Consider the following 22,898-nt stretch of genomic DNA (forward strand, 5'->3'; position numbering starts at 1 on the left):
TGCCAAACCATTCCAGTGCAAGTTTAGTGAAAATGTCCCATTTGTCCCCTTGGGATAAACAGAAGTGAAAAGGCAGTCTGTAACTAAAGAAGCAACTTCAAGCTTCTGTGGGTTGTGTGCATGCCAGCAGCCCAATGACTTTTGTACAGCACTTTATATAACAGCCTTGGAGCAGAAAGAGAGACTCCTGGCCTGCTGCATAAGCCAGTGTATGGCTTCTTCTGGATTGAGAGTTCTCACCTGTTTTGTAATGTGCTTTGTATATTTATAGAACTCAACATTTTTAATAGAAGTTCCCTTTCATATGGCCTGATTAATTTATCTTAAACGTCCTATCACTTCAGACTAATCCAGAAATTGTTGTGAAGATTGTGATTTTAAAATGTCACTGACATCTTTTTCCATTTGTGGATAAAAAATTCTTCTGATCAGGGACATCTCACATGTGTTTGCCTATGATTACAAGTTGATGCTCAACATGACAAGTAAATTGATGTCCTGATGCCTCAGAACTAAGATATGGCTTCAACGTCTCCTTTAACAACTTTCTCTAGAATACCATGACTAAGAAATCTATGATGGTAACTGAAGTAAAATAGGTTCCCAATCCTCTCACATCTGGGTTTGTTCCTCTAGGGATGCTTTCTCTCGAGTGCTATTATATATCTTAAAAAGTGAATTTTCCCGATCTTAAATGATTGTTTTGCAGAACATTCTGGTATTTTTTTGTTTTGGTTTCAAAATTAAAAGAAGCACAGAATAGAAAGAACCACATGGAAGAACAAACTGTGAGTGCCTATAATTATAAACGTATCTGATGTAATCTTGTCAGTTTTATTGCAGGCTGTGATGGTCTATGTGGCAGCTGTGAGTGATTTCCGGAAAATCATGGAAAATCAAAGCTTTGTCACTGAATTTGTCCTCCTGGGATTTTCACAGAATCCAGAGGTTCAGAAAATAGTATTTGTCATATTTTTGTTTGTCTGCATTGCAACTATCTGTGTCAACCTCCTGATTGTGGCAGCCATCATCAGCAATCCAGTGCTCGTGGGCTCCCCGATGTACTTCTTTCTGGTATTTCTATCATTCCTGGATGCATGTATTATCTCAGCGACTGGCCCTAAAATGATCATAGACTGTCTCTATGAAAAGAAAACCATCTCCTATGGTGGTTGTATGATGCAGTTATTTGCTCTACACATGTTTTTTGGAGCTGAGGTGATTGTCCTCACATCCATGGCCTATGACAGGTATGTGGCCATCTGCAAACCCTTGCACTACACTTCTATCATGAACTCAAGGCTCTGTGGCATTCTGATTGGAGTAGCCTGGGCAGGGGGCTTTCTGCATTCCATTATACAGATTCTTTTTACTGTACAACTTCCTTTCTGTGGTCCCAATGTTATTGATCACTTTAATTGTGAATTTTACCCATTACTGAAGCTTGCCTGCACTGATACCTATGGCTTTGGGCTTATAATAGCGGCCAACAGTGGATTCTTTTGCATCCTAATCTTCTTTATGTTACTAGTGTCCTATGGGGTCATCTTGTTCTCCCTGAGAAACCACAGCACTGAAGGAAAGAGGAAAGCCCTCTCCACCTGTGGAACTCATGTTGCTGTTGTGGTTTTGTTCTTTATTCCATGTATATTTGAGTATGCGCGGCCTCCAGGTTCTTTCTCCTTTGACAAAATAGTGGAGATATTCTACACCTTCCTAACTCCTTTACTCAATCCTTTGATTTATGCTTTCAGAAATAAGGAGGTGAAAAATGCCATTTGCAAACTGTGCAGCCGGTTAATTATCGTTTCTGTTGAAAAATAAAGTCTTAATTTTTTTTAAAAAAGGTTCAATATAACTTTATTGCATCAGATTGATCTCTGAGTGCAAAGTGAGGAATAAATCCTCAGACCTTTCACATGTTTCTGCCACTCCCCCAAAATCACACAAAATGTACAAGAGAATAATAAATTAAAATATTTTGATAAAGTTCTAGACTGATTTAAGGCATTATATTTTTTGAAATGCCAATTAAATTTCTTTACTGAAATTTGAAAGAAACATTAGACTTCTGAGACAGAAAATACTTTTTGTCTGGCACCCCATTCCCAATTTCTTTGCAGGTCCATTGATTTTAGTTCTGCATTATCCATATTCACTGTAAATAACGAGCTTAATTGCAGTGTGAGTTTGTTAAGTTCATACGTAGATATATTTTTATCTATCTATATACTCATTATCTTCGATGTTCTCAGATGCGTCAGATTGTATCTATTTTTTGGTGTGATTTTAGACTGAATGTTAAATAATTCATCTTTTAAATCAGTTACTTCTCTGTGAATTCATTATTACTCAAATTTCACTTTTTGTGTGATAAGAAAGCTTTGTTGAAATATTCTTGTATAATAATTAGGTCATTTTTATAGGATGTAAGCATGGTGAATTTATACGGCCTATGGTATTGTAAATTTCCTCATCCTGCTTTTTTTTTAATGTTGTGTTTTCACTGTATCACTGTAATCTCCTTGATCGTTGATTTGCTCGAGCGGGTAACAGTAACATGTCCATTCATCCTAGCTCTGAAAATTTAGTAGCCTCTCTTTTCTTGTTTTCCCCAGTGGTGCCCCAATGAAGGCTCTTTCAGAGTAAGGGGAATGAGACCCTTCATTTGTACTGTATTTGTCATGCCAAGTACAGCATGGAGAGCTTGCCAGGCTCTGCCTTGCCCAAAGAATGCTCTCGGTAACTTACCAAGTTCTCTTTTCTCAAAAAATAGTTTTCAATTTTATTAAATCATAGAAGAAAATGTAAGCAGAACTCTCCATGGCATTGAAGCTAAAAGCATCTTTAAGGATGAAACAGCACTGACCATGCAAGTGGAAGCAAACATAAACAAATGGGACTACATCAAACTAAGAAGCTTCTGCACTTCAAAAGAAACAGTGACCAAGTTCTCTGAGACAGAGAGCTAGGCAATAAGATGTCAGAGGGCTGCTATTTATTCAGTCATTGATTAAACGGATTGAAATGGGCATGAACTCCACAGTACAGTTTTTAGTCAGTATATTAAATTTATTATATTTTTTTATTCACTTGTATCACTTATAGTCCTGTTGGTCTTTGATTTGCTCAAGCAAGTGCCAGTAACGTCTCCATTTGTCCCTGTCGCAAGCTAGCGTACCCCATGATACCTGCTCGCTCCAGGAACAGGAAGAGCCTCAACTCGTTCATTCAGAGATTTTACGAAGAAATCTGACCATGTAGTTGGTGGGCGATCATGAGGTCTTCTGATGTCCCGAGGAATCCAAGTGGTAACAGCTCTAGTCCAATGGTCATCTCTGAATCGCATTACATGAGCTGCCCATCTGATTTTTGATGCCTTGGCAAATGAGACAGCATCCCTGATTTTTGACTAGACATCAGAACTCCGGATTCCTTCTCTCACTTGAGTGAGCCATGATATTCCCAGCATAGCTCTTTCGATTCCTCTTAGGGATACCCTAATAGCATTCTCATCCTGTTTGCATAGGGCCCAGGTCTCTGAGACATATGTAGTGCAGAAAGAAAGGTGGAATCAAAAAGAGGTGCCCGGAGTCGGAGGTTCTTCTGTCTCTTAACCACCTCTTCAATGCTCTTGAATCATTCCACTTAGCTCTCTCCCTCCTGCGCAGTTCTGGCACCAAGTCATTCCTCATTTTGGGTTCTCGACCCAAGTACACATAGCTGCTGCAATCGAAGATGTTCGTTCCATTGAGAGCAAATGGAGCCTCAGGGACCATTTCTGTTTTCATGAACATTGTCTTGTTGAGATTCAGCTGCAATCTGAGTTTTCCACACTCGAGGTCGAAGTCCATCAGCATTTGTGCTGCTTGGCTAATATTTGGTGTTATGAGAATGATGTCAACAGCGAAGCAGAAAAGGTGTAACAGCCGACCATCTGTATTCACTCCCATAACTTACCATTCCTGTCATCACATGATGTTTTCAAGGGCGGCACTGAAGAGTTTTGGTGAAATGGTATCACCCTGCCATACTGCTCTCTTTACATCAATGATTTTTTAATTTTTCAATCATATTTTTATTATTATTAGTTTTTGAATCACCATGATATAGTTACAAAGCTTTTCTGTTTGAGTTTCAGTCATACAACAATTGATCACCCAAACCTCCACCAGTGCACATCTTCCACCACTAAAGACTCAAGTATCCCCCCCTCCCCCCTGTCAATCCATCCTCTATGACAGAAAATCTCCCCCATACTTTATTTTGTATTGCTTGTTAGGAATAGCATAAATTGTTGCTGCAAGTTTGGCGCCAGCTCCTATAAGTACTGCTTTTAGAAATCTCTGCAGGGAGCTGCTCAGTTTGGAGATGCTTTTGTGTGTCTTTGGATCATGGTCATTAAGGAGCATATACAGCAGCCAGAGGCAGTTTGTGGGTGTTACCTACAGGTCCCATAATCATGTCTTTTCTGTATAATAATTCAATTTTCATAATGTCAGTAAGCATTGTGGAGAAGGAAGTAGTGTGAATTTTTTCCATAATCACCCTCACATTTTTGCTCTCATCTTGTTCTTTTTTGATGTGTATTCAGATGCACTTATTCTCAAAATGAAAAAGTTGCATTGTATTTTATTCATGGGCTACTCTCACTCAACGCTCTGATTCACTGTCAGATAAGTGTAAAGGAGGAAAGCACCATCAGAATTATGGTTTTCCAAACATACAAAGTGGATTCTCTTTCCTCTATTTAACATAAAGAGTTGGCATTTTCCATTTAATTAAGGACAATATTTTGGACATTATCACTATTTGAGCAACATATGCATATCTAAACATTTTTATTCTTAACTCCTTATTAAAATAGTGACTAATACAACCTATAACACTTGTTATAGATTTGTGTTATAATTGCAAATTAATACATTGAGAGTAAAGAGGCTATATTGCAATTAAATTTTCTAATAGTCACGGAATACATGGAGCATACTTCATAGTAAACCACATCACTAGTATAGATATTTATCAAAGTGAAATTCAAAGCTTAGGAACATAAAACAAATGATTTTAAGAAAATCTGATAAAAACATAAACAGAGTTTTAGCGTAGGATTCGAATTCAAGATGAGTAGAAAAATTCCTGGTTACATTTCCTGATTGATAACTATTAAAACTAAAAAACAATAGGAACTGTCGATTAAATTTTATACACTTTATACAGTGATTAGGATTTCTCTAGATGATTTTTTTATTGTTGGAGGGGTTCAAATGGCAAAGCTTTTGAAATACTTCTGGCGTTGCACTCAGGAATTATTCCTAGTGATAGTTCGGGGAATCATATCGAACCATATACTAGGAATTGATTGAAGTGGTATCAGCTTCTTTTATGACAAGATCCCTACTTGCTGTACTATATCTCTGGTTCTTTCTAGAAACTTTCTTACCTGAACACAAAAGCAATTACAATAACCAGAGAAGGTGTAAACATCTATTTAATAATATTTTTGATAGAATTTCATAAAATTTGTATTTGTTTTATTAGTTGAAACTCCTTTCATTATTGCTAGTAGTGAAATTAAAAATAGCATTTGGTTTACTAAAGGAAAATTTTCATTTTATTTATTTATTTATTTTTAGTAAAAATTTTATTATATTGAATCACTATGTGGAAAATCGCAATGCTTTCTGGCTTAAGTCTCAGTTATACAATGCTGAAGCAACCATCACTTCACCAGTGCCCATATCTCAGGACCAAAAAAACCCCCAAAAAAACAAAAACCCACTACACCTCCCATCCTACCCCCCTAGACCCCTTTCATAATCATTTTTAATAGGTGCTGTAAAGATGCCAGGCCAGGCTCGGGTAGGTACATAGGAGAGGTAATCTGGGCAGTTGATGGAGGGAAGTCGACATTGCTGGTGGGCTTGGTGACAGAACATCATGTGTCAAATCCCAATTATGAATAACCTTGTAATTTACATTGCTATTATAAAATAAAATTTTGGAAAAGAAAGATTTTTATAGTTTTTTAATAAGTTTAGTATTAGTTCTATTGTTGCCATTCAAGTATGGCACATTTCAAAATGGAATTTAAAAAATTATTGAATCACTGTGAGTTATAATTACAAATCTTTCATGATTGGGTTTCAGTCATACTAAGATTGAACAGCCATCCCTCCACCAGTGTATGTTTTCCACCACCAATGTTACCAATTTCCGTACTGCCATCCCCACCCCAATATACCTCCTGCTTCTGTGGCAGGTACCTTCCTTCTAATTCTCTCTCTACTTTTGGAAATTACACTTTTCAATACAGATATGAAAAACTGTCATGTTTGGTCCTTTATCTGCTTTAAGCACACATCTTTGTTCCCAAGAGATCCCTCCAACTTAGTAGTCCCTTTTCCATCCCAACTGCCTCTTCCCCCAGCACATTTTCCTGGGTTCCAAGCCACAAGGGGATTGATTCTCTTGGCTCTTATCTTTACTGTCCTTAGGTGTTAGTGTCATATTATGATATTTTATATTCCACTAATGAGTGCAGTCATTCTATGTCTGTCTCTCTCTTTCTGACTCATTTTACTTAGCATGATAATCTCCATGTCCATCCACTTATAGGCAAATTTCATGACTTTATCTTTTCTAACTATCACAATGTTCGCACTGTCGTCCCATTGTTCATCTATTTGCTTGAGCGGGTACCAGTAAAGTCTCCATTGTGAGACTAGTCACTGTTTTTTTGGCATATCAAGTATGTCACGGGTAGCTTCTCAGGCTCTGCCATGTTGGTGGGATACTCTACTGGTAGCTTGCCAGGCTTTCCAAGAGGGATGGAGGAATCTATCCTGGGCCGACCCGGTGCAAGACAAATGCCCTACCCACTACTATTGCTCCAGTCTTTTCTAACAGCTACATATTATTCCACTGTGTAGATGTACCAAAGTTTCTTTAACAAGTCATCTGTTCTCGGGCACTTGGGTTGTTTTCAAATTCTGGCTATTGTCAACAGTGCTGCAATAACCATACATCCAAATGCATTTTTAAATGAAACTCAATTTACTTGGGTGAGGAAAATTTAACAATTTATATATTTTACAAAAATGGTTTTATATTTTTATGTTAAGTAAATATTATAATTACCATGTGCATTTCTTTTTTTGTTTTATTTTAATTGTTTATTTCATTGTTTTCCCTTTAATTTAATTTATAGTTTTATTTTCTTTTTAAATTAAAGCACAATTTTTTACAAAATTATTTATAGTTTAGTTTTAGAAATACATTATTGCAGCTCTGATGCTACCACCAGTTTTAACTTTCCTACATCAATTTTCCCAAATTCCCTCCAATATCACTCCCACCCCTCTAGCCTGGCTTTCCAATAGGCACCTATCTAAGTGTGGTCGTTAAAGTTTGGGTCTCTTGACCTCATTTGATACTTGGCTTTATCAGTCTTCAACATGACCTTTAAACTGAATCCTCTGACCTGGGCCTCATTGCTCCTCTAAATAAATCAGGATTCCAAATAAATGGTTGAATTAGATCCATGATACATGAAGTACTGAAAAACTAGCTAGTTATTTTTTAAGTAGATAAACATTCTTCTGACTGTCACCATTGTATTTTTGTGTGTTATTTGACTCTTTTACAAGTATGTGATTATGTATCTAAATGATGACAGAGACACAAAATACATTTTCACATGAATGAATCAAATTGTAGGTACTATGATAAAGATAGCACAATGTCCATTATTTGTTTCTATAAATGCAGATCATGTATGATTACCATGACAACTTTGAGGTTTTGAGTCTCTTGACTTTAGTTGCCTGAGGCTTGGAATGAGTTCCAGAGTTTCTGAAGATAGGCATCTCTTTGTGGCTTTCTCACTCTCGGCATTCTGCTCTCAGTCATAGAGGTGCTGAAACAGTTGATCATATTCCTTGTCGATGTTGTCAAGGATGGCATCTTCCCACGTTGTCGCAATAGTGCCAAAGAGCTCCCAGTTTGTGGTCATTCTGGGAGTTCTCTTAAACGTAAACTTTGAAGACCTTTCTCCCCTCTCTGTGAAGTAGAATTTTTCACTAAGGAGACGGTGGTCCAATCCCCTTTGAAATTTTAGGAAAACAGTGACATCCGTCAGGCAAAACCTTCAATTGAATATGATGTGGTCAATTTCATCGGGAGACTCCCATGCCCAGCTTTTAGATTCAGCCTTCTTGAAGTGTGAGTTACCATGGATGGTCTTGGTCGACATGATGAATTCAGACAGTCTCTCACCTTGTTTAGGCCATGGGTCCCAATATGGGGTTCTTCGGGAGACCTCCTCATTCCTATCTTGGCATGAAAATCACCAACAATGATCTTGTAGAAGGTGTGGTCTTCTTTATAGAACTTCTCTAGCTCCATGTAGATCTTCTCAATTTCTTCCTCATCAGATTTGGATGTTGGTTTGTAGATGATGAAGATAGAAACTGCAGGCATTGAGGCACATCTATTCAACCGTAATCATCTGATTCAGATTGTTAGGCATTTGAATGAGTCAATACTCATGGCCAAGTTCGTATTGATAAGGACACTGATGCCACCAATGTCTCTGTTGTCTCATCTTCCGAGGAACAGTTCTTCTCCAGTGTTGAAAACTGCATGTTGTGATCGATGTCATCTTGTTCTGTCAGACCAATGATGTTTTACTTGATCTTCTGTGCTTGCACCATCAGATCCTGTATGGATCCTACAGATTCCAGCATAGCTGCATTGAAAGTAAAGACAGTCATTTTAGTTTATCTTTGTTTTGGCAGTCTAGTCCATTACCCGAGATTTTTTCAGCCTCTCCTTGCTCATCTTTCTTGACACTGCTGTATTGAGGGCTCTTTGGGTATCAGGCGAGTGAGCCCCATTGTTGTTACTGTTTTAGGCATATCGAATACGCCATGGCTAGCTTGCTAGGCTCTGCTGTGTAGGCAGGGTACTCTAGGTAGCTTTCTGGGCTCTCAAAGAAAGTGGAGGCTTTTAGGGCAGCCTCCAATTGTCCTTAGAGGTTTTCGCATGGTTCACACTATATTTGAACCCCATCAAATATGGTGCAGGAATTATGAATAATGGGTATCAATTGTCTTAGGCTATGTCAGGAGAGTGGCCTGGAGCGTGGCAGTGGCTGGGTATTGGAGGTAGTGGGCGTTGGCGCTGAGGCATTTATCTGACTTCAGTAGGGTGATGCATCTGGATTAGACCCCTCCCTAAGGTGCCAGAGATTGGAGAAGGCAGACAGATGCTCTTGTTTCCGGGTCTGGTTGAGACTGGAGTCCAAGGTCGCAAACTTCTGCTTACCTGGTTCTGTGTGACTTCACTCATCCATGTCATCCGGCCCGAGTGTCCAGAGAGCGGCCTGGAGCATGGCGGTGGCTGGGTAGTGGGTAGTGGTACTCTATGAATACCACAAGATAGTTGATGGGGTTCAAAATAGTAGGCAACCAATTTTAGAGAAAATACATACATACATATATATATATATATATATATATATATATATATATATAGCACTGTAGCACTGTTGTCCCATTGTTCATCAATTTGCTCCAGGGGGCATGAGTAATGTCTCCATTGTGAGACTTGTTACTGTGTTTTAGTATTCGAATAAGCCATGGGTAGCTTATCAGGCTCTGCCTTGTGGGCAGGATTTTCCCAGTAGCTTGCCAAATTCTCTGAGAGGGATGGAGGAATCTAACCCAGGTGGGCTGCATGCAAGGCAAACGCCCTACCTGCTGTGCTATTGCTCAGCCGATATATATATATATATATATATATATATATATGTATACATATACACACATATGTGTATGTGTGTGTATACATTACAAATGTAAAACCACACAAGACTCAACCTTTAAAACACTTAATGATTTTATAGAAGGTCTAAATGGTCCCTGTCATAATAGAACAATTTTCATTCCTTTTCCTCTAAGGATACTTTTGTGTAGCATTTTCAGGGGTTTTTCCTTTTTTTTTTTAATAACTAAGAATACAGTATGTATTATTTTGGTTCTGCATTGGGGCAGCCATTGGGGTTCAGGATGGAAACATCTGAAAGATGCTGATGGGAAGGTGTAATGGTGGTGGGATTGGTGTTGGAATATTAAATGTCATCTAATATTGTAATCTCCCTAATCGATAAAATATCAGAAAGGAAAAGAAAAAAAATTCTTTTTCCCTCCACTAAACTGAAGGAAACTGAAGGATACCAGAGTATGAAAATCCATCAGAAGAAAAAAAAGAAATTTGATATCTCATTCATATGAAATATGTAAATTATAAATCAACTAGAGGCAATAGAAAAGGAATACTTAAAAGAAACTTTGGAACTCTGATTAACCACCTCTCTCCTCCAAGAAAACAATGTTTTTCATTCTATTTCTTAATAGGAACTAAGTGCATTTAAGATTTATAACCATCAATTGAGTCTTTATAGCTTTAAGACATTAAAATATTAACATTTGATGCTGAAGGTTAATATAGAATCTCCATTTCTATAGTCTAACCTAATATTTTGAATAATCCTAATATTATATTTGATGATTACTTTTATTTAGGTGAAGGGACAATTGGATTAGTAATGTTTGTAGTATTTATATTAAAATAAATCAAGTATAATTTTCTCATTAAATCTTGAGTGATTCCTGAGTTCAGTCATTATTAAACTCTGAACATCAGGCTGTGGGCAAAAGGACAAAAAGAAAAATATAATCTCATGTGTCCTAAAAACAGTGAGGCAAATTAATGGCCATAATAGTTAAAACAAAAAAAAATTTGCAAACAGATTTTTAATAAATGGGTGGGTCATGTTCCCAGACATTAAATTATACTCTTAATTTATAGATATCAAAACTGTGGCCCTGGAAGAAAAATAGAGACCAGCAGAATATATTCTATATCCCAGAGGTAAATTCTCATATTTATCAGTTTAAATTTTCAAAAGAGGTACTAGGTACATTAAACTTTAATTCTACTACATTTTCCTGGGAATAAACTCCAGATAAACTATAGTATAAAGCATTGAAAAGAAAAATGTATTACTTTATAAAAAAGTATATATCATTTTTGAAGTCTGCAGTATGAAAATCATAAAGAAAGAATAATATAGGTTATTAATTTAATGTATACTTCTTATCAAAATTTCTAGCTTTTGTTATTATTAAATAAACATGAAATGGCACACTACTTCCTCTATTTCACATTACAGATTGATTATGGAACCTTATCTGACGATACTACCCTATCATTTTTATGAGCAAATCAAAGTTTTGTCCTTTACCACAAAAAATGTATTCCATCTCCATATCACAAATATTTTATTTCTGAAGGTAATAAAAGGATCTTCAAATAGAGCACAAGCACAGATAACTATGTGCTGTAAAAATATAATTGCTTAGGGACACAAGATTTTGCCAACACTTGAACCAAAACGTTAAGAGTCCTTGAAATCATACAGGTAGGAAATTCCCAACCTTGGGGAGAATTGAGATGCAATTCTACAGGTCCATGATGTCTCAGGGAAACATCCCTCAATTCCAGAGGGAAATCAATCGAAAAGGAAACTTTGATTTCTTATTCTCTCTTTCCCAAACCATGTTCATCACAGTGCTGCACAAGCAGTAGAGAACATTCTCTGCATCTTCAACTAGGGTGGCTCTTCCTCTATCTCTCTGATGAAGAAATAAGATGTGGACCCAGCAGTCACTGTTTGTCACTTAATGGAGAATTATAGATTGCCAGGACCAGAGCATTCCATAAACTGAAACATGGTAGGATTCATAATTATAACTTTGTATTTTGAGGAAAAAATTCAAATGAAAAGTTAGGACTTAAAACTATAGATGGTATAATTCAACTGTCAAGTTTGAGAGAATATTAGGTTCTAAAATTAGGTTGTAAGATGAAATACTACAGCTTAACTGCACACTGGGATACTCACATAACCTTTCTGTCTCAGGATTTTCACTTTAAATGGAGATTATACTGTTTGTAAACTTAAGGAAAACATAGTGACATACAACATTTAGCATCAATAAGACAGCGTTCAAGATGCTTTAAGCACTCAATAAGTATTACATAAAGAAGGAAAACTTTTTGTGGACTGACTGAAATAACTGCTATTTCAAGAGCTTAAACCTACTTTCTCTACTTATGTTCATTTTCAAGTTCAATACAAGTTTGGTAGAATGTAACATATTCATCAATTTGCATTTGCCTCAGCTGTACTTTTGTTTTCTGGATTTCTCATGTCATAGGAATCCAAAATATATTTCTCCCTACAGTGATGTTTGCACTGGACTGGAGCGATAGCACAGAGTGTACATTGTTTCCCTTGCATGCAGCCGATCCACTTTCGATTCCTCAGTCCCTCTCAGAGAGCCCAGCAAGCTACTGAAAATATCCTGCCAGCATGGCAGAGCCTGGCAAGCTACAGTGGCGTTTTCAATATACCAAAAACAGTAACAACAAGTCTCACAATGGAGACATTCCTGGTGCCAACTCGAGCAAATCGATGAACAATGGGACTACAGTGACAGTGATAGATCAAAGGGAATAGAAGCATATTTAGAGTTCCATAAAATTCTTTGTGGAATGTTTGTGATATTTAAAAACATTAGCACAAGATTTTGTGTTTTGCACAGGATAAGCACTCTCGTTTCAGCTCTGCAAAATCATTTTACTGGTAGAAAATTAGATGATTTATAAGCACTATATCCTTCCTTTGAATATTTTGGGGAAGGAATAAATGAATTTTAGGTTAATAATGTGATTGAGAACACTTTATATCATTCTGGGTCAGGTGATAGTACAACCGGTAAGATGCATGTCTTTAACACAGCCAACACTAGTTATATCCAGACATCCAACTTGGTGCTAGAGAGTTCCCCTAGAATTGAATCCTGGCATAGAGCCACGAATATCTAAGTGCTGAACACTGCTGAATGTGGTCCCTAAACCAAATCCAAACTTGATCACCTGGTATAGACATTTATATTATTGATTATATGATATATTAATTTAATTTATTGTCATGCGTGCATTGCTATATACATTGCTTAATAAAAATGATGACTTCAATGTTTATCAATATCTTCTGACTTATGCATACTAAATACTAAATATGCATAAGAATATTTTTTTGACTTCTGGATTGGGCAGTTTAAAATATGTTACCACTCGTTTGAAGAGGACACCAAGACTAAGGGTTTCTTCAGTGACACATGGTTTTCAGCAAATAAATTAAATAATGCAATAAATAATTCGAATTACTTACAGTGATTAGTCTATTTGATTATTTTAATCAAATTAGTATATTTGTTAAACTATGACATGAAGAATAATATCATACTTGTAAATGAACTGCATCACTTTTTTCACACCATTATAGTTTTTTACTACTATATGTATCTTTTCTAATTGAAACTCAATTATGCAGTGCCCTGCATTTTTATCAGTTGCCTTGGTTCTTAACTGTTATCCATTTCATTGCCTTCTCTTCTCTTTTGACACTAGGATCAAATGATGTTTTTTTACCTTCCAATGTCAGTTTGACTCATGGAACAATGTTGTATTTTATTTATACTCTGGCAGTCTTGGAGATAACTGTAGCAAGATACAGAGGTCATTGTGCAGGCATTGCTGAAATGAATTAAACTTGAACACAAATGAGAATGGGTAAGATTTTTTATCAACGTTGTGAGTTTTGAGGTTCATTTTATATTATATTTATATTTTATGTTTATAGAATAAATTATGTTTGTACTGTAAGCCTCAGTGTTTCCTACATATTAAAGAGCAAAGGCATATGCCAATATCATAAAATTTGTGATCATTTCTGTATTAAAGACAGCTGAGGCTAAACTTGTTGTCCAGAGTTGTAGCTGGAAATGCACTGAGAAATTGAAATAATTGAAATAATTTTTGAAATAAATCTCTGGGTCATTAAAGGACATATTTCTTTGGATAAAATAGCTGACTTTCTACATGAGAATCAATAGAAACTTCAACCAGTAAAAGCACAGTATCATAAGTTACACTTTTGTGTTGTCCTGGTAGAAAAATAATTGGAAATCATTTTTTTTTTGACTTTTGGGTTACACTTGGCGATGCACAGGGGTTACTCCTGGATCTGCACTCAGAAATTATCCCTGGCGGTGCTCAGGGGACCATAGGAGATGCTGGGAATCGAACCCGGGTCGGCTGCATGCAGGGCAAACACCCTACCAGCTGTGCTATTGCTGCAGCCACTGGAAATCATTCTTGACATAATCTGTTGATACATTCAGATAGTTGCTGAAAGCATGTACTTTGTAAGAGAGTACATTTCAAATAGTTATATCTTAGGAAGTTGTACTAAATAAAAATGGAGGACATCTTACATGTAATTAATAAGTAGTGAGTAAAAACTCAAGATTCAGCTGTATTAACATATTTCTGTATTTCTTACTTTGTAGTTTTGCTACATCTTTAATCTCTATATGTGGATTAGAAACAGAACAGTCATTCACTCTCTGATTTTCTTGCTGGCAAAGAAGGATTCTTGTTCCTGTCTGGGTTGATCCAATAGGCAAGAACTGGCTATGTAAAGAACGCAAAGGTCTAGGTTTAAATTCCAGATCAACATCTATTATTTGTTTGAAATAACACTTTAAGTGATAATTTTCTAGAGTTAAATATGTATACAAGATATAGCATTGGTAGTTTACTAGGCAATAATGCTTCGATAATTATTATTATGCTATTATTGAACTTACAAATGAGGACAGCACTTGATAGTAGTATTATTTTAAATAGGTTTATTTTAAGTTTTGAATTAAACAGTATGTAATTCATGCAAAGATTTTGTTTTAATTTAATTTAATTTGAGGTAACACGGCTTATAACCTTTCATGATAAGATTTCATGCATAACACAACCCTCACCAACCTTCCCTTCATACCACCTGCCATGTCCACTTCCTTCCCACCAGTTCCCCAGTGTCAGCCCCTTCCTAGATAATTCCTCTCTGTCCCTTCCACTTGCTTTCTCTGTTGGTGGCCCACTACCAAAGATCGATTCCCATTTTATTCCATTGAGTATTTTTTATACCCCTACAGTGCTTCTTTATATCCCGTATATAAGAGAAATAATTGAGTCAGTCCTTTTCCTTTCAATTTACTTCAGTCAACATGACACCCTCCAGATCCATCATGTACCAGCAAATATCATGACTTCATCATTTCTTATAATTCCATTATGTTTACGTACTATGACTTGTTTATCTAGTCATCGGATCTAGGGCAGTGAGTTGTTGCCAGAAGTTGATTATTGTGAATTTGGCTGCAATGAACGAATATAGGAGTGCAAATGTTCTTAATATATATGTATATATATTGGTATTGGGGTTGATATCAAGAAGGGGAGTTGCTATTTCATATAATAGACTGATCCCTTGTTTTTTAAAGAATGTCTGCCGATTGTTTGTCCTAAAATGCTGGACCAGAAATGTTTCTACTAACAGTAAATTTTTACCTCATATCTACAATATTATTGGTTGTTTTTGTTTCTTTGTTACAGTTTCACTGGTCTGAGATGACATACCATTGTTGTTTTTTATTGGTATTTTCCTGATCATAAGTGATATATATATACATATATACATATACTTTTTGGCCATCTATATGTCTCCATTGAGAATTACTGTTCGTATGCATCTATTCTATTTTCTCCTCTCATTTTTCTTTGGTCTTGTAAAATTCAAACAGAGCTTTTTATATTGTGATATTAGTCATCTGTCTGATGACTACTCGGAAAATATTTTTTCTATATTTGTTGGTTGTCTTCTTATTCTTGTCCTTGTTTCTTTTGTGGTGCAGAAGCTTCTTAGTTTGATGGTCACATTTGTTTAAATTTGATTCTGCTTACTTGGCCAATGGTATTAAATCATTTATGATAGCATCTGCTTCCATGGCAAAATGTTCCACCTATGTTTTCTTCAATGTAATTGAAGGGGAAGTTTGGATATCAAGGTCTTTAATCTGCTTTGATTTGACTTTGTACACGGTGTGATCAAAGTTGTTCCAATACCATTTCCTAAAGAGACTTTTTTTTTTTTTGCTCCACTTCATGTCCCCAATCCCTCTTTTTATAAACATTAAATGTCCCTTACACCAGAGGATCAGTGTCTGGACGTTCAATTCTGCAACATTGACCTGAGTGTCTGTCCTTTGTTTTGATGACTCTAGCTTTATCACACAGTTTGAAGTTGGGGAAAATGTAGTCTGCTATATTCTTTTTACATAAGATTTCTTAGGTTTATTAAGGGGACTCATTATTCCCTGTGAATTTCAGGCATGTTTAATCTATAAACATAGATTATAGCACTGCACTGTACCACTGTCATCCATTTGTTCATCAATTTGCCAGAGTGTCTCCATTTTGAGACTTGTGACTGTTTTTGACATATCCTTTATGCTCCAGGTAGCTTGCCAGGCTGTGCTGTGCGGGTGGGATACCAAAGGTAGCTTGCCAGGCTCTCTGACAGAGATGGAGGAATCAAACCCAGGTCGGCCGCATGCTATCGCTCCAGTCCAAACATAGATTATAAATTAAAATATATTTTAAATGTCTTTAAAAGTTTCATGAGTATTTTTTTAGACTACATTACATCTACAGTGTTCTGGGAAGAATGCCACTTTGACAAATATTCATACTTCCTATCCATGAAGAGGGGATGTTTATATTTCCTTGTGACTTTTTCTTTCATTTTATAATAACATAGTTTTATTCTATGTAAGTCTTTAACCTCTTTGTTAAGTTGATTCCCAGGTACTAGGTTTTCCGAGGAACAAATGCTGAATGGGATTAATTTTTTAACTTGTCTCTCAATTGCTTTATTATTTGCATGTAAGAAAGGCGAGAGTTTGTCCATCGATTATGTAGTCTGCTACTCAAGGGGATAAATATACTTTTTCTAGGTATTACTTTGTAGAGTCTTTAGCATTTTCAAAGTGCAGTTTCATGTCTCCGCAAACACTGAGTCTGACATCTTTTCTAGTCTGATAGTAAATGTCTTTACTATCTCTTTCTTGCCTAATTGCTATGGCTTGGACTTCCGGAACGAAATTAAATAGTAGTGATGAGAGAAGACATCGTTGTCTTGTGACTGACTCTAGAGGGAAGGTTTTCAATTTTTCAGCATTGTGTACAATATTTGCTGTTAAATTGTGGTAATTGGCTTTAACTATATTGAAAATTCTTTCACCTTCCAATTTATTGAGTACACATCATGAATGGGTTTGCGTCTTTTTGAATGTTTTCTCTGCATCTATTGATATTACTAGATGACTATCTTTTTCTTATATTAATGTGGGTTATTATGTTGATTGATTTGAGTATATTAAACCATGAATCTTATTTGATCATGGTGAATGATCTTTCTGAAATACTTTGTAGTTTTTGGCTAATATTTTGTTGAGAGTCTTTGCATTTATGTTCATCAGAAATATAGCTTTCCATTTGTTGATATCTCTCTCTGCTTTTGATGCCAGGCTTTTGTTTGCCTCATTGAAACTGGGAGAATTCCTGCTTCTACAACTTTCTGAAAGAGCCTGGAAAAAATTGGGAGTAAGTCTTTTTTTAATGGATTGTACTGAAATTCAAGTAGGAACACTGCAAGTTTGATTGCAAGTAACATTGGAACCTACTAAACTCAAAAACCAAAAATAACATAGAAGACTGAACTAGCAACAAACAGCTTAGAAAACCTTTAGACAGGGACTTATCAACTCCATTTTAAGACAAAATAGTTTTCACATAAAAATTGTTTTTTAAAAATTGATTTTGATATTGGAGCTTTGTTATCTAATTAATTTTAATTCTAGATCTGTTTGGACATTTGATGATTTGTTAATATTAAATAATAAATAAATAAATTTAGATAAATTAAGGTAAGGAAAAACTTGCTACCGAATTTATCTAGGACTGGACTTTTCTGTGGGGCCAGGAACAGGTTGATTACTCTTTCAATTTTATCAATAGTAATTGATGACAAGGCCTTCCACTGAGTTTTCATGTTCTGTAATCTCTTTCTTTCTGTCACTTCTGTGTATAGATTCAAATGTCTGTTTTCATGCTTCCTTAGTCTCGCACCACTGTTTCTTTGAGCTCATTAAAGATCATCAATATGTTCTAGCTATAATCATTATCCGAGAGTTTCTATTTCTGACTGAGTTGTCCAGGCTACTATCTTCATTCCCAAAGTGTGGTGGTATTTCTATGCTGCTTACTCATTGTGTCTTTTTTCAGGTAGAGATATTTGAGTCTTTCTAATACATCAGTGTGCTCTCCTGCCAGGGCTCTCTCTAGTGTAGCCAGAGAATTAATAAACTCAGTTATCCTAGAGAGTTACTTCCCTGTTGGAACTATTCCAACATTTTTGATTGTCACTCAGCAGTTGTATAGAATTTTGTGCAAGGATTTCAGGAAGAGTTTAGTGTCATTGGCCATGTCACTACTTCAGCTGTAGTTTAGGGGTCTAGGAATTCTTACTACCACGGTTACCTTTGTTCATTTTTTTTTGTGTGTGTGGAAATAGGAGATCAAGTGTAATATCAAGCTAAATGTAGACTTAGAGTGGTATGGCTGGAGTCTGCCAAAACAATCCAGCCAAAGTTCGGTGAAAATGTCCCATTGTTCCCCTTGGAATATGCAGGAGTAAAGAATCAGTGTGTAACTAAAGAAGGGACTTCAAGCTTCTGTGGGTTCTGTGGATCCCAGAAGGTCAAACTCTTTCTTACGGAACTTTTTATAACAGCTTGAAGCCGAAGGAGGGATCCCTGGCCTGCTGCATAGCCAGTGTATGGCTTCTGCGGGATTGTGAGTTCTCACCATTTTGTAATGTGTTTTGTATATTTATAGAACTCAATATTTTTCATAGAATTTCCCACTTATACGGCCAGACTAATTTATCTTAAAAGTCCTATCACTTCAGACTTAAACAGAAATTGTTGTGAAGAGCTGTGATTTTAATTAAAGTGTCACTGACATCTTTTTCCCTCTGTGGATAAAACAATCTTCTGTTCAGGGACATCTCACATCCTTATGCCTATTATTGCAAGGTGATGCTCAACATGACAAGTAAATTGATGTCCTGATTCCTCAGAAATAAGATGAGAGTTCAAAGTCTCTTTTAACAACTTTCTCTAAGAAACCCTGACTATGTAATCTATTTGGCAACTGGAAAAAAATAGGCTCCAAATCCTGTCACATTTGGGTTTGTTCCTCTAGAGAGGCTCTCTATCTAGCATTATTTCATGTCTTAAAAAGTGAACTTTGTCAGATCTTACACTATTTTTTTTCAGAACATTCTGTTTTTTTTTTGTTTCTTTGTTTCAAATATCAAGAAGGACAGAATCAAAAGAACCACATGGAAGAACAAATTTTGAGTGGCTATGATAATAAACTTATCTGATGTAACCTTGTCATTTTTTTTGCAGGCTGCTTTCTTTATTTCAAAAATGAACTAAACACATAAAGGAAAATACCACATGAATGGACAAACTTGTGAGTGCCTAGGGTGATAAATCTATCCGATGTAACCTTTTCATTTTTATTGCAGGTTGTGATGATCTGTGTGGCAGCTCTGAGTGTTTTCTGGAAAATCATGCAAAACCAAAGCTTTGTCACTGAGTTTGTTCTCCTTGGGATTTCACAGAATCCAGATGTTCAGAAAATTGCATTTGTTATATTTCTTTTAGTCTACATTGCAACTATCTGTGGCAACCTGCTGATTGTGGCAGCCATCATCAGCAATCCAGCGCTCGTGGGCTCCCCAATGTACTTCTTCCTGGTTTTTCTATCGTTACTGGATGCATGCCTCACCTCAGCTATTGCCCCAAAAATGATCGTAGACTGTCTCTATGAGAAGAAAACCATCTCCTATGGAGGTTGCATGATGCAGGTCTTTACTGGACACTTATTTTCTGGAGCAGAGGTGATTGTCCTCACAGCCATGGCCTATGACAGGTATGTGGCCATCTGCAAACCCTTGCACTATACTTCTATCATGAACTCAAGACTCTGTGGCATTCTGATTGGAGTAGCCTGGGCAGGGGGTTTTCTGCATTCTATTATACAGCTTCTCTTTACTTTACAACTTCCTTTCTGTGGTCCCAATGTTATTGATCACTTTACTTGTGACTTGTACCCCTTATTGAAGCTTGCCTGCACTGATACTTACGCCTTTGGACTTATGATAGTGGCCAACAGTGGATTCTTTTGCATCCTAATCTTCTTCATGTTGCTTGTGTCCTATAGTGTCATCTTGTTCTCCCTGAGAAACCACAGCGCTGAAGGACAGAGGAAAGCTCTCTCCACCTGTGGGTCTCATATTGCTGTTGTGGTTTTGTTCTTTATTCCATGTATATTTGTGTATGCGCGGCCTCCAGTTTCTTATTACTTTGACAAAATCGTGGAAATATTCTGCACTATGCTAACTCCTTTACTCAATCCTTTGATTTATGCTTTCAGAAATAAGGAGGTGAAAAATGCCATTAGCAAACTGTGCAGCCGGTTAATGATTGTTTCTGTTGAAAAATAAAGTCTTAATGTTTGTAAAAAAAGGTTAGATGTAACTTTATTACATCAGAGTGGTCTATGAGCACAAAGTGAGGAGTAAAACCTCAGAACTCTCATGTATGTTTCTGCCCCTTCTCCCAAATCACACAAAATGTATAATAAAATAATAAATTAAAATGTTCCCCCAAAAGTTGCCAATTGATTTTAGGCATTAATATATTTTGAAATGCCAATTATACTTTTCCTTGAAATTAGAAAGAAACATTAGACTTCTGAGACAGCAAATCTTCTTGGCAGGCACCACGTTCCCAATTTCTTTGCAGATGTATTGATTTTAGTTCTGCATGTTTTATATTAACTGTAAATGACGAGCTTTATTGCCGTGTGAGTTTAATTCATACATAAATGTATTTTTATCTATCTATATACTCATTATCTTTGATGTGTTTAGGTGTACGTTTCTGTCACACAGAAATATTCAGAGTCAGATTTTATCTCCAGTTTGGTGTGATTTCAGACTAAGAATGTAAAATAATATTATATATTTTTTTGCTTTTTGGGTTACACCTGGCAATGCACAGGGGCTACTCCTGGCTCTGCACTCAGGAATCACCCCTGGCAGTGCTCAGGGGACCATATGGGATGCTGGGAATCGAATCTGGGTCAGCTGCGAGCAAGGCAAATGTCCTACCCGCTGTGCTATAGCTTCAGCCCAGTAATACTTTTTTTTTAAAGTAGTAACTTTTCTATGAATTCATTATTACCCGAAGTTCCCTTTGTGTGATAAGAAAGCTTTGTTGAAATAATCTTGCGTAACTATACTAACTCCTTTACTCAATCCTTTGATTTATGCTTTCAGAAATAAGGAGGTGAAAAATGCCATTAGCAAACTCTGCAGCCGGGTAATATTTGTTTCTGTTGAAAAATAAAGTCTTAACTTTAAAAAAAAAAGGTTAAATGTATCTTTATTGCATCAGATGAACTCTGAGAGCAAAGTGAGGAAACAACCCTCAGACCTTTCACATGTTACTGCCCCTCCCCCAAAATCACACATAATGTAAAAGAAAATAACAAATTAAAATATTCTGAAAAAGTTCCCGACTGATTTTAAGGCATTATATTTTTTGAAATGCCAATTAAATTTCTTACTGAAATTTGAAAGAAACATTAGACTTCTTAGACAGAAAAAACTACTAAACTACTTGTCTGGTATCATGTTCTCCATTTCTTTTCAGATGCATTGATTTTAGTTCTGCATGTGCAATATTAACTTTAAATGACGAGCTTTATTGCAGTGGGAGTGAGTTAAATTCATACATAGTTATATTTTTATCTATCTATATACTCATTATCTTCGATGTATTCAGATGAGTCAGATAGTATCCTCTGTTTGGTTTGATTTTATAGTAAGAATGTTAAATAATTTATCTTTTAAATGAGTTATTTCTCTGTGAATTCTTTATTACCCATAGTTCCCTTTTTGTGTGATAAGAAAGATTTGTTGAAATATTCTTGCATAATATTTTGGTCATTTATCGTAGTATCTAAGTGAAGAGGAGAGCAGGTTAAGAGTCAAAAACTGGAGGGCAGGTTAAGGGTTAAAAGAGACTTCTGCTAACCTCTGGAGTTGCCCTTTGTAACTACTTTGCCTTGAAAGATGTTTTCAGAACCTACCGCTGGGCAATCTGTCACCAAATGGGCCAACAAATTGCCCCTAGGAACTGTAAACAAACATCTGCTCGGGAACAGTCAACAAATGCTGAAATTAGCATATTAAGTGAATCAGGTGTGGTTTTCCCTTTTGTATTGTTTTCCTTTGATCTAATACCTGTGATTTTTTTTGATATGTATGATTCTTTGATCTAACACATGTAATCTTCTTGAAATTAGCATATTAAGTGAATCAGGTGTGGTTTTCCCTTTTGTATTGTTTTCCTTTGATCCAATACCTGTGAAATTCTTTTGATATGTATGATTCTCCTTTGATTTTCCTTTGATTCAATACATGTAATCTTCCCCCAATATGTTCGATTTTCCAATATGTGCGATTTTCTTTAGGTATGGTTTTTCTTTGACCCAATACCCATGATTATCTTTGATATGTGTGATTTCTCTTTGATCCCATACATGTGACTTCCCTTTTGCCTTCCAAAAGGGTACAAAAACTGTTTGGTTTTTGGGTCGGGACCCTCGGCTCTATAGTTGCAGGGTCCCAGCATGTTGGCTTGAATAAACCCCGTGCTTTTGCAGAAAGAGTTGTCTCGGTCTCGTTCCTCTCTCCGCGCCTCCCCGGGTAGAGATCTGCTCGAGGT

At 36.3% G+C, this 22,898-nt stretch overlaps 1 protein-coding gene across 1 annotated transcript; it reads left to right on the forward strand.

The window, feature by feature from the left end:
• Positions 1 to 19,672: 19,672 nt before the first annotated feature.
• LOC129405984 (olfactory receptor 4C15-like) lies at positions 19,673 to 20,608 on the forward strand. The gene has a single exon (XM_055143710.1). It carries the CDS (start codon positions 19,673 to 19,675, stop codon positions 20,606 to 20,608), a length of 936 nt encoding a protein of 311 aa, XP_054999685.1.
• The last annotated feature ends 2,290 nt before the right edge of the window (positions 20,609 to 22,898 follow it).

Source organism: Sorex araneus, chromosome 6, assembly GCF_027595985.1.
Source record: "Sorex araneus isolate mSorAra2 chromosome 6, mSorAra2.pri, whole genome shotgun sequence".
NCBI classification, from domain to species: domain Eukaryota; kingdom Metazoa; phylum Chordata; class Mammalia; order Eulipotyphla; family Soricidae; genus Sorex; species Sorex araneus.

Excerpts from the sequence above, each read along its gene's own strand:
- LOC129405984 (XM_055143710.1), top strand. The coding sequence starts at position 19,673 with ATGCAAAACCAAAGCTTTGTCACTGAGTTTGTTCTCCTTGGGATTTCA.